Source organism: Protopterus annectens, chromosome 6.part0 (assembly GCF_019279795.1).
Source record: "Protopterus annectens isolate FY-2018-M chromosome 6.part0, PAN1.0, whole genome shotgun sequence".
In the NCBI taxonomy this organism is placed as follows: Eukaryota; Metazoa; Chordata; order Ceratodontiformes; family Protopteridae; genus Protopterus; species Protopterus annectens.
In genome coordinates, this window is record NC_056737.1 from 740202800 (window position 1) to 740215750 (window position 12951).

The window sequence follows — 12951 nt, forward strand, 5'->3', positions numbered from 1 at the left end:
AAAGTTGCTAAAGCATGTACATGCTTCTCAAATCTGTCCAGACCCTAGACTCCCTGGTAAGGGGATGAACAGAGGAACTTTGTTCTGGAAGTTCCTTTTAAGAGGCTGCCTCTATGACCATGGAACCTGTACTCCTTTGCTCCAAAAATCTCTGTCCTTGGCTGGTGCCAAGATTCTGTGTGATCTCTTTGGGATTGGCTCAACAGAGTCAGGTTCCTTCCACATCCACACATCCATAGATAAATTAAACCAATGAGCTCATCAGCAGGTAGAGTCATCCACTGGGTAAATGGGCTAACCCTAAAGGTTCCAGGGATACTGATTTCTTGGGAAGGGTTGTCGGATGAAAAAACACCCTTTTGCTTGAGGATCTCCAGTATGTCTCCAAATGAGACATCAAAAGGTGGTCTCGGGAACCATTCTTTATTGAAATCAGTATCTTCTGTGACAGACTCTTGAAAAGAGTCTAAGTCCCTCCTTTTACACTTTCTCTTTCTATGGACTTTTTCAGAAAGGTGCTCTGGAAAATTTCAAATAAATCAATATACTCTGCAGGGTATCCTGGAGACTTTGAGTTCCTCATCCCTGTGGCACAGGAAGTTGAGGTTCCAGATGCAAAGACAACTGGGTCTGGGAAGTAGGATTCAAGGAAGGTGGATATGTTCTTTCTCTTGGAGCAGAGAAAATTATTTCCATTATCTCTAAAGCAGAATGCCTCAGAGAGAAAGAAACCGACGGCTTTGAGAAGAAATGCTTCCAAACCATCGGGTCCTTCTGACCTGAAGGCAAACCACTAAAAGCATGGGTTGAGGTCGAGCTGTCCACAGCCAAAGCACCAAGGGGCAGAGACAGCCCCAACAATCTTGAAGTCAACTCCAACACCCCGGATCTGGTGCTGATGCTACTGCTCAGAGAGTCATCTGGCTCCAACATGCTTGGAGACAGTCCACTCAGAGATGGTTTCAGCGTAGAAGACATAAGGGTCTTTGGCTCCAATACAGATGGACCCAGAATCCTCAGATCCAACTGCTCCAAAACCAAAGGTCAGATTGGAGAAGGAGACTAATATAAATGGGCTAGTACTAATGAAGGTCTCCGGACTCAATGGGGCAGGATCCGGGAGTGCCCCCTTTTGTATTTGCGTCGACAGAAAATTCCTCATCATCTTATCCACATCTGATTTAGTCAGACATCTAGAAGAATGATACAAGGAAGCAATGAATGAAGTCAGAGTGGTGACATCTTTCCAGGAAAGGAGATGGGAAGATATCGGATCCAAGGACACCTGTCTGTGTTTCTTCACATCTGAAGGAGTCGGACCCGATGTCATAGATTTTGGATCTGACCGAAGTAGTCAGATCGGATGGTTTGATCTTTGGATTCGACTGAATTGGATCTTATGTTTCGGATACTTTCAGAGGCGGTTCCAAAATCAGAGCAGAAGAACCTGAAGAGCCTGATGGATGCATCTTGGCTTCTTTTCTGTCACCTTTGTTAGGGAGGTTGAGCACCAGATGCTGCGTCAGAGTAAGAAGAAGAAGAAGAAGGCATCAACCCTCTTAAAATCAGTTTATTTTTACAATCAATAAGGGTCCTTAGATTAAAACCCTTACAAATATCCCATGCTAAGTTCAAAGAGGCCAGGCCTAAGCAATAAATGCACAACTCATGTGCAACTGACAATGGATTTTTATGGCCACAAGCCTTAAATTTTTTAAAACTCGAAGGTTTCCTCAGACATAACTATTAACCAATAACTATTAACCAAGAGAAACAGACAAGGTAGGAAGAAGTTTTTTTTAACTTATAAACAGTTATAAAATAGGGAAAGTATTACCAGCAATGGTATCTTCAAGAGTTTACCACAACGGTAAGGGAAAAGGAAAAGGACAGGAAATACCAACAATGGTATTGATACAGATGCACTGAAAAAGTGTAGGAAGGGCAAGAGTGGATGTAGTCAAAAAGAAGAGAAAGTTATATATATAAATATTTTACTCCCTATAAAGAAGTTCCAATTCGAGAGCTAGTCAGCCACCACATCCATATGTGAAGGCAGCAAACAAAATCTTAAGTATGATAGGGGACTAGTGTATTATGGATAAGGGAGGAGTTCAAGAGCTTTCAGTGTTCCATGACTTGGAAAAAGCAGCAGAGTCAGATCAGATGGTAAGATCCAAACCCATCTGTTGAGGAATGAATGAAAATGACAACATCAGGTCTACATTTTCTGAAAACCTGATGTACCTGTCCATCATTAGAATTGGAGTAACCAAGTGGTTAATTTCAGGGTCTATAGGTCTGGGAGAGGATGTCTGGAAGGACAGGAGATCAAGTTTGGCTTGTAAGCCAGCATCCAGGATGGATAAAGAGGGTGAGACCAGACATACGGGAAACAGATGTGTCAAGGCCAATAAGGGGCAATGAGTATCACTATGGTCTTGCACCTTCTGGCTTTCTGAAAGAACTTCATAATCAAGGGAAATGGAGTGGAGGCTTAAAGGAGACCCAGAGACCAACTACAGAACAGAGTGTCTTTTGGTGACTAACCCTGTACAGGGACTAGGGAAAAATAACTGTTGAATTTGTTGTTCAGGTAGGAAGCAAACAGGTCATAGCAACTGAAGATTTTGTTCACCACTGTTTGATTGAGGGACCCAACTGTGAGGCAAAATAATGCTCCTGTTCAGTCTGTCTGCTAGTACACTGGAGTTCCCCAGGATATATTTTGCCAACAGGAAGTCATCGTCCATAGCCAAACCCTCATGGCTGGCTTCTTGACATAATGGGTAAAATGTCGTTTCCCCTGCTTGTTGATGTACCAGACCACTGACAAATTTTCTGTCTGAACTGAAATCACACCCATATAAAGACGGTCATGAAATGCCTGCAACATCACAAGGACTGGCCTCATTTTCAGGACACTAATCTGATGGCTGGTCTCTTATAGTGTCAAGTACTTTGGACAGTCTTTCCTTCATAATGGCCCCACCCATCCTACAATGGAAGCATCCATGGTAGCTAGTGTTGTAGGAGGAAGTGGAGAGAATGGGCAAGCTGCTAACAAGTCCTTTTCCACCATTTGATTTGAGTTCTGCACATTGAGGTCAGTCTGATTGGAGTGTTGAGGGGGTAATAAAGCTGTGACCACTGAACTGAAAGGGTCCATTTGAGAACCCTCATGTAAAATCTTGACATAGGAAGCAAGGTGATGGCTGATGCCATAGCCCTAGAAGTTTTAGAATTAGCCATGCTGTTGCTAATGGGGACTTGTTTTGTTGACTAATGGATGTAGAGAATCCTGTGTTGTAGTAGGGTGGCTATCTGTGTTGTGGTGTCTAGGTGGCATCTGATAAATTGTATGAATTGAGCTAGTGCCAAATTATTATTTTGCAGACTGACAGTAATGCCAAAGCTGTTAAGTAACTGGAGTAAGAGGTCCCTTTGGAGAATCAATAGATCCATGAGCAGAGTGATTTGGAGCCAATCACCTTAGTAAAGGAATACCTGGAACCTTTGCAGTCCGAGGAAGGCTGTTACTGCTGCCATGCATTTGGTAAACACCCGGGGAGTTGTAGTGAGTTCAAAGCGCAGAACTCTAAATTGAAAATTATTTGCTTCCAGTCTGAAACAGAGAAACCTACTGGAATGCCTGTGTATCTTTACATGACAATAGGCATTATAGAGATCTACTGAGCACATCCACTCATTCATCCTGAGTAGGGGTAAAATGAACTGAACCAACGACCATCCAGAATTTTGCCTGCATCACATATTGTTTTAAATGACTTAGGTCAAATATAAGCCTTAGGTACCCTGTCTTCTTTGGAACTAAAAAGAACCTGCGGTAGGATATCAGATCCAATCAGGTATGATGGGACCTGCTGGATGGCTCTTATTTCCAACAGCTTTGCTACTTCTGTTATTTAGGATTTCAGCTGATGGGGTGGCACGAAGGGAATCTTGTCTTTCATCTGAGATATGTATGGAAATAGGATTCTGTATCCTCTTGGTATTAACCTCAACACCCAAGAACTGGAAGTGATGGCCCACCAGTTTTGAGGGCAAAGGGATAACTGCCCCCAAAGTGTAACAGTTCAGCAACCCTTCAAGAGCATTGAAAGGATTTTTCAGAAAAAGGGGCTACAAAATCCTTGGTTCTGCAGATTGCCTATGCCTCTAGGGCAACTTCCATTAAAGTTATCCCCTCATCTGCCACAAGGGGAGGGGTTTGAAGAATCATCCGGGTTAAAGCACTGAGATTTCCAGAACATCTTCTTCCCTCCTGCTCAATGCCTAGAGAAGGTTCTCTGAGGAGTAGAGAAGCAGATTCCAATGGCAGATGGGGTTTTATTGTCCTGTTTGCTTTTGTTGAGCATTCCTTCAATATTAGGAACAAATAAGGCAGTATCAAAAAAGGGGGCGGGGCATTAACAAAGAACATCTTAAAGCATTCTGCAAAAATCATACAACCACATCCAGGCATGGCAGTGTACAGCTATATCAGTACTTGCTGCCCTGGCTGTTCCATGAGCTGCATTTGAAAACAGGTGCATGGAAACATTTGAGACAGAAGATAAGGTAGACAGGTGGGATTCCATGGTCTTCTGGATATCCACAGGCAAATTACATGACAGAGAATTGCTGATATCCTTGGTCAAATCTCTTTGGAATCAAATAATGTTGGCAAGATAGTTCAGCTCTCTTAGGAAAAAAGTTGTTTAGGTGTACACCCACTTTTCAAATCTGTCCAGAACCCACAATTCCCTGTTAGGGGGATGGACAGAGGAGCTCTCTTTGGAGAGTTCTTTCTTTGTGGCTGCTGCTACGACCATGGCATCTACAGAGGACCTTTACTCCAATGAGCTCTGTCTTTTGGTGCTGATAAAATATTGTCTGCTTTTTCTATATTGGCCTTGCTCTATCGAGCTCCTTCCAAACCTACTGAGCCACCAAATCAAAGTGAGCGCCAGGGAAGGAACCACCCAGGTAGTAGAAGAACCAGCTCCAAAAGCCTCCAGGAACATGGATTCTTCCAGGGAAGGTGTAATGGTGGGCCATCCGCCTCCCTGTTTCACTAGTTCTATGATTTTGCCAAAAGAGACATCTCCAAAAAGGGATCTTGGGGAACCCTCCCTTTCATCGAAATCTGTATCTTTTGTGATGGATTCTGGGGATGAATCCAAATACTTCCATTTGCAAGTCTGTTTTCTACATACCAGTCATTGGGAAACATCTGGCAATAGGTCTTAAATCAGACTGCAAGCTCAAGGAGAGAATTTCCCCAAAAACTTTGAAGTTGGCTGTCCCTGTCAACAAAAAAGTGCAGATTCCAGAGCAAAATACATTGGAGGTCGGCTCAGATCCAAATAAGATGGAGGTACCTCTTTCCTCAATTTTGAGAGGACCCGGTGAAAGGCCTTGAAAGCTGTGGAGGAAATCAGAGACAAAGTCTTTCTAATGGGTGGAAGAGGCAGAAATCCTGACACTCCAACCCACCCCAACTCCGAGGCCAACATAGGAGCCAAGCTGTCTGCAGCTGATGACTCATAAGTAAGGGACAGCAATGACAGTTTCACAGTTGATGCATCCCCGAACACCGACCCCAAAGCTTCAGTTCCAACTCTTGTCTCAGTCCGATACAGTCAGAGTCAAAACAGACTGGGTAATAGTCAAGGTTGAAGTGGAAGGAACCATCGTAGTCCATGTCAGTGCTCAGGTGATACTTGGCTCCTAATCCAAAGGTTGTAGCTGCAACAGAATCATGGGGGGGGGGGGTTGATGGCAATGTTCCCAATTCTACCAGAGGGGATGGGGTCAGGAGGACCCCCAACTGCATCTATGCCCAAAGGAATCTCTGCATCACTCTGTTGACATTGGTAAGGCTCCTCAAAGAATGGGCAGATCTGGAAGAAGCAAATGAGGATACCCTGAATCAATGTTGCAAAACTGGAAAGTGAAGCCAAGGGCTAACTGATGCTGGAGAAACAAAATCAAGGTGGGGAAGATGAATGGATCAGAGGCTTCAGATCCAAAGACTTCAGAATTTTTGGTGTCGGACAAGCAGAGGTTGGGGGGACTGGGGACCATTTTCTGTGTCTCTCAATGCTCTTCTCATGAGTCTTACTTTGAGAGTAGAGTCATTCTCTTTTGGAGCTTCTTTCCCTTTCCTATTGTCCTTAGGAGTCAAAGAAGCAGAAGACGACACACATTTACTCAACAGAGCAGGAAGAAGACCCTTTACTATCAATTTATCCCTTCTGCTCTGAAGGGCTTTGTGGCCAAAAGAAGCACAGGCTTCAAATTCCGTGTCTAGATGTGCCACTACCAGAAAGTACACACAAAGGGAGTGGGAGTCTTGTGGGAGAATTTAATGGCCACATTTAGCATACTTTTTAAAACTCTTAGCAGATATTTGTTTGCCTATAGAGGAATAAGCTGAAGAAAAGAAACAAGCCAGCCACTAAATCTGATACAAAAACCGCAACTACAAACCTTTACTACTATCAAAACTACACTAAATTCTAACTTTTAAAAGACCTATAAAATGTACAAAGCAGAAGAGATACATAATATATATATTTTTTGGTAATGTGTACAAGATAGGGGAGGTGATAATTACAAGGGTACAGCTAAGTAATTCTCTAGGAAAATTAACAAAAAACACTTATCCCAGTGTGGGGATCAGAGTCTCTGTGACTGGTTGAAATGGCAAGCAAGACCTGAGGTAAATGGAGGCTGATAAGGGAATTAAAGTAGGGGAGAGGTCAGAGCCCTGCATCCGAAAGTTTGGAAGTGCCAGGGGCAGATGTGAGTTCAATTAGAGTCCCATTCATTGAATCAAATGAAAATGAGCAACATCAGATCAAAAGTTATGTAGTTACCATAATGATAGATTTGAGTTGTCTGTTTCAGTCTGGTTCAACCTGTGGGTTATCAGATCCACCTCCTCTACCCAGGATACCTCATTCCCATCTCACTCCCTCAAATCAAGTTTGCCTCTCAAACAAAATTAAACAAGTAAGAACCACTACTGAAGTTTAGCATAGAACCTAAAGTGGGAAACTCCAAAAGCTTGGTTGCTTTTGACATGGTGAATAACAAACCCAAAAAATGAGGGGGAACAGGAGGGAGGAATGGCTGAACCAGACAAAAACAGACAGTATGGATGTATCATTATGTTAAGTACATAACGTTTATGTCCAATATTTCTGTTTGGCTTCAGCTTGTGGGACAGAGATCCAAAACACCTAACATCTTAGGCAGGTTCTAGGAGAGAACACTACTTAGAATGGTGGAACCAAAGAAGGCCCTTGACACGACTGAACATTCAATTTGTAATGGGACACAAACATATGAGTACTAGCTCAAGTAGCAGCAGCACAAATGTCATCAATCGAGGACCTGGAGAAAAAAGCCATAGGTTCATAGGTTTATACTAGGCTATCTGCCCTAAGGCATTTATAAGCCTAGCCCAAATTTTTGTGGCTTACGCCACCCCTTATATGAAAAAATACTGTGCCCATTAGTTTGTTGTGCCTCTGTCCAGCAGTGACACAGAGATGATTCCCGGGGTAAACCTACGATCTCCCATCCACAGGTCTAGATTTCTCTTGAACAGAGTTAGCGAAGTGCTCTGCCTCACATGGACCGGGATTTTATTCCACAGCATAGGGAGTCTCTGAGTGATAAATCTATCCCTCCAGCACGTCCTATTTATATCCGTGCTAAGGTATAAGTCGCTTGCTCTAGTGGTTTTGGTGGATTTGGATTTTTTGAGGTGGAGCATGTCCATTAATTCCGGGTTGGACATGGCCTTGTATGTCAGGCACATGTCACCTCTGAGCAGACGGTATGCGACTGAATAGAGCTGTAGTTTCTTCAATCTGGCAGCATATGACAGATTTTGGATTCCTTTATCCTTTTGGCGAGGAACTTTTGGGGTCTCTCCAATTGCTGCAGATGTCGGGTGAGATACATCCCGAATGGGGCATTGTACTCGATCATTGGTCTGATAAGTGAAGAGTACAGGGGAACAATGACCTCACTAGATCTGGATGTGAATCCCTTCATGATCAGGTGGGCAATGTAGAAGGTCTTTCTAACCACTTTAGCAACGTGAGTGTCAAAAGAAAGGCCACTGTCAACCTGGGTCCCCAGGTCCCTGATAACCTCTTCTGTGCTTAGTGGATTGCCACCTATATGGTAGCTTGGGGTTACCTTGTTTTTCCCGAAGGGTATGACTATACATTTTTGGCGTTTAACTTCAGGCCATGGCTCTGGCACCAGCTATCTGTTTCTGTGAGTCCCTTCTGAAGGATATCCGTGTCCGATGCACTTTCCACTATGGCCCAGTTTGCAGTCGTCTGCAAACTTTGTCAGCCAAAGTCCTCCCATGTTGGCCTGTACTTCTGAGAAGTAGATGCCAAACAATAGAGGGCCAAGGACCGAGCCCTGTGGGACACCACTTGTGACCGGCTTGGAGTCTGACACAGCGCCAGCAACTCTAACCCTGTGGGTTCTGTCCTTAAGCCAGTTTGCAACCCATCTTGTGACATATGGGTTTACATTTAAGCTGGTAAGTTTTTCTACAATACCCGAGTGGGGTATTGTGTGCAAAGCCTGTGCAAGGGCAAGGTAGGCTGTATGGACTTCCTTCACCTCATCAATGGCCTTGGTGACTGTTTCAAGAAGTCGACCAAGTTCAAAAGGCATGATCTTCCCTTGACAAAGCCAAACTGGGTCGGGTCCAATGTCTGCAAGTCCCCTATATCTTTGTTTATGAGCTCCATTATGATCCTCTCCATAGCTTTGCAGACTAGACTTGTTAAGCTTATGGGGCGGTAATTACCAGGGTCCGTGAGGCGCCGCCTTTGTGGAGTGGGACCACAGTTGCCGTCACGCCACTCCTTGGGCACGTATCCTGTGGTAAGGCTGAGATTAAACAGCTGCCTTATGTGCGGGTTTAATTCCTCATTTAGCTCGTGTAGCACACAGCCGGGGACACCATCCGGTCCCATTGATGCTGTGTTTTTAGCTTTAGAGAGCAGCTTTCACCTGCGCATTTGAGATGTCCGGGAGGCTACACTCGGCTGGGATAGTTATCTCTCCTTTAGGGGAGAGGGGTGAAGTTTGCACTGAACCTGTCTGCCAGTATGTTGGCAATGTCTGTGGGTTCAGTGATTTTTGTATCATTTTGGACTAATTCTGAGCATATCTGGGAGTTTCCACCCAGGTTCCTAACATAGCTGAAAAAGGCCTTATGATTGTCCTTTGAATCCATGGCAATTTTTCTCTCAAAATTGGCCTTAGTTGATTTTATGAGTGCTCGTATTTTTTACTAATAATGATCAGGGGTGACTTCCCTTTTACGGATTTTGTTCTATCATGTAATAGCTTTCTCCTCTTATTGTAAAGTTTGTTAATGGCTGGGGTCCACCAGACTGGACGTTTGCCCTTTGTGGAAAGAGTCTTGGTTTTATTTGGGATTGCCTGATCCATGTAGTCCTGGAGGTGTTCATAGAAGGCATTTGTAAGGGCTTCCGCAGCTTGGGTTGTGGTTTCCTCTGGCTCAGGGGCCTTGAAGGATACCACACCAGTCTTGAGTAGTGTGAAGTTTGCTTTAGAGAAGTTCTTCACTATGGTTTTTTTGTTTGGGGTGGGGGCGGGATGTGGATTTCCAGTGAGATTAGTTTATGATCAGATCTCACCAATGAGGGATATACTTCCGGTGTGGAGCATTTTGTCCCCATGTTTGTGACAATGAGATCTAGTATATTTTCTCCTCTCGTGGGAACAGTGACTAGCTGTTCCATGGCATTTGAATTTATGAACTCCAGGAACCGTTGGGCTAGAAAGTTAGGGCTTGAGTAATGTTCCCAGTCTATATTCGGGTAGTTGAAGTCACCCAATATGATGGTGTTTGGAGATACATTTATACCCTCCAGTGTCTTCAGGAAGGCTGTGTGGGGTTCCTGAGTTTGAGAGGGTGGCCTGTAGCATGCTACAATTTGTAGAGCAGTTTTGCCTATGGTTAGTTGCACCTGGATGGTTTCCGAAGCTTCGTGCATTGCCACCAACCTGGAGGTGTGGGTATCCTTTATGAATATGGATACACCCCCTCCTTTTGTGGTGTGATCTGAGGTAAAACCTAATAGTGCCAGGGTGCTCTCAGGAGCCTTGAACCAGGTTTCAGTTACAGCACAGACATCGATGTTCTCCATACTGAGAAGGGCCTCGAGTGCGTGCATTTTGAGATTTAGACTTCTGGCATTGAGCAGCATTACCCTCAGTTTCTTCCCATTTTTGTTTTCTAGGGTGGTAGGTTTAGAATTTGAGCCTTTCCTAAAAAAGGCACTATGGGGGTGGCAAGAGCCTTAGCCAATATCCGGAATCCCAGGGGTGACAGGTGCAAGCCGTCCCTTGCGAAGCAGCGTGGCTTGTCAAGCATGTCATCCCAGGCAGACAGACACTGGATCCCCTTTGAATGACACCAGACATTAAGCCAATTGTTAAAGCTGATCATCTTGTCTCTATATTGTGGCATCATTCTTGGTGAAGGAAGGATACTGCAATTGCATGGAAGTAGAAACTGCTCTGGTGAAATTACCTTTGGGTTCAGCTGACAAGGACTTTCCATTCAACCTGTACACAAAAAAATGCAATCAGATAGACATTTGGATAGGGCTGCTTTCGACACTGGTCTAGCCAGTCTGGCCTTGAACAAAGAAATAAAGGTTTATTTAGATTTCCTAAAAGTTTTTGTTCTGTCTATATATAACCTCATCTGTCTATGAACATCCAAGATAGTGCAACAAAAATTCCCACTCATTGCTAAAATTCAGAAAAAAACACAGGCACGTGAATGACCTGGTTCAAAGTAGATTCTGAGGGGACTCTTGGGGCAAAAAGGAAAGATCAGTCCTGAGCGTAACCCCATCCTTTCAGAAAAAAATCTGTGGATGAAGGCTCAAAAGGAGGGCTGACCAAAATTTGGAGCACAAATGTAAAACCCCAGGGAGTGACAGGGTCTTGAACTGGAGGTTACAAAAAAATGTACTATGGGACAATCCACACCACAAGGCCTCCATGTACCCCTGGCAGTTTATTTGGTAATCAGTACTGAAATGAATGTAGAGTTTACAAATTAGCTTCCAGCAGTTATAAGAAACAGGAAAGTATCACTATCCCTGAGAACTTTTTTTCTTCCTCATCAGGTTCAGTCTGCCCATATAACTACACTAGCAGGTTTCTGGCATACATTAATCAATGGCTGTGAGGCATACAGTTCACATGAATTTCAATGTACTGTTGTAGAATGGCTCCTGTTTCTGTTTTTACTGCTGTTAATTCACCAGAGTTTAAAGCTTGTCATTACTATACCCATGTAGTGGTCACTGGTTTGTAGTTATTGTGCTATCCAGTCTGGTCACAGAAAGTCCATCTGCAGTCCTTCCTTACTTTAGCTGACTCTTTAACCACCAGACTTCGTAGTCAATCTACTAGCAAAAATATGCACTATGCTAACACTTCATCAATAGTTTACCAACCCATCAACGCTATACATATGCATAATGAAACAAATTTGATGCATGAGTTTAAAGATGAGTTTTAAGCAGCTATTTAGTCTGGTGTGTATGTTAACAAAGAGATTTTAATGCACTTCAAAAAATAAACCATGTAAAGTACCTTGCGATGAGTTACAAAGAATAGTTACTAAACATTTAAAAAGCCATTTTTATGCATGTTTGGCAATATTTAATATAGAAAATAAAATACAATATCATGCTGTTATGTAGGCTTACTTTTGCTCTTTCTTCTGCTGTGCTTGCTTTTCCAAAACACACAGTGAGAGCCATTAGTAAACTCACAAACAGATTGTTTAAGCTGAAAACCTCTGCTGCGATGGACCACTGCCATGTTAATCGAGAAAATGCAAACACCCCGGCAGCAAGGATCCCTCCAGCATGTGAACTGGAAAGTCTGCAAATACAGATAACAAAATACCTTAGTTCGCAAAATAAGAATATGTTCTCCTCAGCATAAAAATATGTAAGCAAAACAGCACCAAATCAACCATTTCATTTTAAACTTGAAGCAGTTCATTTAACAAGAAAACAACAGTTTAGCTCTTCATCAGATCTTGATAGGGATGCAGAATTCTTTATAGGAAATGGATACAATACAACAATATTTCTATGAGCTGCTTTTCTTAAAAAAACATAACCATTATCATAATGCATGTCACAGAATCAACACAAATCCTCCCCATACACAGCCAAGCTGGTACCCCTTGTAATGGCATCAAAGGGAACAAAAAGGCTTTAACAAGGCAATAAAAAAAACAGGGTGCAAAAATACAAGTTACATATTTAAGTAAAACTAATGTTGCTATGAATGTTGGTACTCATTTCTATAGATACTGTACCCTGAGTAGGACAGATTCATGACAATAAATTGAACATTCGTCCAGTGTTCAAATACTCAAAAAAAAAAATACATCTCACTGCAAGCCACTTTCAGCAAACAGAACAAGCTTTTTAAGGGGGGATCCCTCCTGCACCCCCTATATGGGGGAGAACCCCACAACCACTCTAACTTACATTTACCATGCCCACAATCACACAACAGTGGATAAAAAGTACAGTTGTGTACACTTAGCATAAATGTAGATGTTTGAGTGTACTCACTGTTGCAGTCATCACCTGTGGGTTATCCCTGCTGTGGTAGCCCTCAGCCGGCCCAAATACCAGTCAATTTTTTTTTTTGCGTCACTACATCAGTTTTTCATGCCCTAACCTGTCAGAAGCACAAGGAAATAAGGAAAAGTGTTCCTAGTGGCTAAAAGCCATCGTGGGAAGCTTATGTCCCCCTAGGGGAAGATGCTATATGGGGGACGGAGGGAGGGAAACCAGGACTGCAGCAGTGAATACACTCGAACATCGACATTTA

At 43.2% G+C, this 12951-nt stretch overlaps 1 protein-coding gene across 2 annotated transcripts in view; it reads right to left on the minus strand.

Annotated features, from left to right (window-relative positions):
* TMEM260 (transmembrane protein 260) overlaps positions 1–12951 on the minus strand; it is a 1312140-nt gene that overhangs the window by 740050 nt on the left and 559139 nt on the right. For both annotated transcript variants that reach the window (XM_044074429.1, XM_044074428.1), the window contains exon 4: positions 11805–11982. In XM_044074429.1, coding sequence (XP_043930364.1) covers positions 11805–11982 — 178 coding nt within the window. The remainder of the gene's footprint in view (positions 1–11804; positions 11983–12951) is intronic.